General features: G+C 44.3%; 1 protein-coding gene across 1 annotated transcript; it reads left to right on the top strand.

The window, feature by feature from the left end:
* The first annotated feature begins 677 nt into the window (after positions 1–677).
* Positions 678–2168, top strand: LOC149551729 (uncharacterized). Its single transcript, XM_089790130.1, has one exon. The coding sequence runs from the start codon at positions 678–680 to the stop codon at positions 2166–2168; it is 1491 nt and encodes a 496-aa protein (XP_089646256.1).
* Positions 2169–2686: the final 518 nt, after the last annotated feature.

Here is a 2686-nt window from a genome sequence, read left to right as displayed (position 1 = left end):
TTGTCATCCAGATGGTTTTTCGCATTGTAAATCTACTGTGGATGAATCCCATCGTGCCCCTCTCTCTTTTAATGCGAGTCTTGTCACCCTGCAAGGCAGTGACCCGTCATCCAACGTGCAGGCCTCGCTCTTGGATAATGTGGTTCCTGCTCCTACGTCCCCCACTTTGGTGACGTCTAAGTTGGAGCCTCCACATCTTCCTTGCGGCTCTGATGCATTCCCTCCTTTTGTCAATCTTATGGGTCATCCCATGAACCTTGTTGCCAATTCTAGAAGTGACCGTGCTAGTCTCCCGCCTCACCCTTCTCTTTCTTACCACACCATGCGCAATTGGGAGGATAAGCTTGTGGTCAACTTATCTCATGCTATTATTGATCGTCCTTCTTTTAATTTTTTGAAGCGTGGTCTTAACTTCGCTTGTGCTCCCAGATCTATTCCTCACTTTAAATTTCTTGTTGAGATCGAGCAAGCTATCCACTCCCTCTCCTCTGATTTGGCGGAAGAGGTTAGACAGGACTGTGCGGTCGCCCTTAGGCGTGCCAAGCCACCCAGACTCAACTTCCCCAGCTGAGTTGCAGGCCTTCAAAAATTTAGTTGCCAACAATGATATTGTCATCACCAAGGCTGATAAAGGTAATGCCACTGTTGTCATGAACAGGCATGATTATGTCGCCAAAATGCGGGTTTTGCTTGCTGATTCAAATAGCTACAGGCCCCTTCCTCGTAACCCTTGTTCGAAGATTCTCAAGCTTGTCAAGACTATTGTATTCAATTCCACCTTTGATGAGGCCACTAAGAGAAAATTGTTTCCATCCAAAGAAGTAACCCCTCACATCTGTGGGGTTCCAAAAATTCATAAAGATGGCATCCCGCTTCGACCTATTGTTGACACCATTGGGTCACCAACCTATTGGTTGGCATCTCATCTTGCCAACCTTATCTCCCCGTTGGTGGGAAATTCTGACTCTTTTATCAAAGATTCTAGCCACTTCGTCCAATTCACCAAAGATGTCAGGTTGGAGCAAAATGACGTCTTGGTGAGTTTCGATGTGGTTTCTCTCTTCACCAATGTGCCTATTCCTGACTCCATTGAAATCATTAAGGGAAAGATCGGTGAAGAAATTGCCTCCTTAGTAGATTTATGTCTGAGGTCCACTTTCTTTTCCTTCCAAGGTGTCTTTTATGAGCAGGTAGACGGGGTGGCTATGGGTTCTCCCCTCTCTCCGGTCATTGCCAACCTTTATATGGAGCACTTTGAGGAATTGGCCCTCCACTCTTTTCCTCTTAAACCCAGATGGTGGAAGCGATATGTGGATGACACAAATGTGTGCTGGCCACATGGTCAGGAAAAGCTTGTGGAGTTCCACAAGCACATCAACAACTTATCCACTAACATCTCCTTCACGATGGAACTTGAGTCGAACAACCATTTACCTTTCCTCGATGTTCTTCTCATCAAGAAGGCAGATGGAACCCTCGGCCGAAGTGTGTATCGCAAGACCACCCACACTGAGTTATACCTCCACTCTTCTTCTCACCATCACCCCAGCCAAAAGGTTGGCATCCTCAAGACCCTCGCCCTTAGAGCCTTTAGAATTTGCGATGATGACAACTTAAACCATGAGTTGACCCATCTTCGCCAAGTCTTCAAGCTTAATGGATACTCGCATAAGAAAATTTCTAAGGCACTTAACCAAGCCAAGTCTTTCTTTCTCTCGGCTGCCAACCCTAAACCTCTTTTGTCTCCTCCTCCCCTAAGTGTCGCCATTCCTTTTGTTGATGGCATATCCCAAAAGATTGCCAAAATCCTGTCCAAAAAGGGCCTTAGAGTTGCCTTCAAGCCCCTGTCTAGGGTTCGCAACTTTGTTCCCCCTCTTAAAGACTCCAAGGATGCTCTTCTTGACTCAGGAGTCTACAAGATTGTTTGCTCTTGTGGTGTGGCCTACATAGGAGAAACGGGTTGCTCATTCCAGACTAGAATTAGGGAGCATAGTGCAGACATCAAACATGAAAGAGTCCAAAAATCTGCTCTAGTAGAGCACTCATCTGCCACCAAACACCATATCTGTCTGGAGAGCACCCAAATCCTTGTCAAGGAAGATAACTATTTCAAGAGGAAGTTAATGGAAGCCATCGAAATAAACCACCATCCCCTTAATCTCAATTGAGACGATGGGTGGTCCTTGAGCCAGTCTTGGCAACCATTATTATGTTCTTTGGAGAGTCGTCACCGTCCTTGAGCTTCCCCCTCCCCGTCCTTTCTTCCTCTCTCTCCTCTTCGTCCTTGGTCTTGCTCGCTCCTCGGCCTCTCTTGTATCCTTTCCTTTTTTGTCATGACTCTCCCCTAGCTTTTGCTCTCCCCCTCTTCCTCACCCTTCTCATCCTTTCTTTTCTTGGTTCCTTGGTTTTTTCTTCCTTTCTCGCTCTTTCTTCTTTTTTCTTCTTTGTTAGCTATTTTCTTGATTAACAAACTTCTTTTTGCTTAGCTCTACTCCATTTTGTGTGTGTGTGTGTGTGTGTTATTTTAGTTTTTATTCTGGAGCGCTCTGTTTCTTTCATTTTTTAAATTTTAATTTTTTTTTATTATTTATTTTTATAGCTTAGGACTATTATATATCTTTATGTATACAGACACACAGTTATATACATATATATGCATTCATATTGTTTATAGAGTTCTATTTTC

This window comes from Cupressus sempervirens, chromosome 6 (genome assembly GCF_028749045.1).
Source record: "Cupressus sempervirens isolate cs-2001-9-10 chromosome 6, ASM2874904v1, whole genome shotgun sequence".
NCBI lineage: Eukaryota > Viridiplantae > Streptophyta > Pinopsida > Cupressales > Cupressaceae > Cupressus > Cupressus sempervirens.
This window is presented reverse-complemented; position numbering and strand designations above follow the sequence as displayed.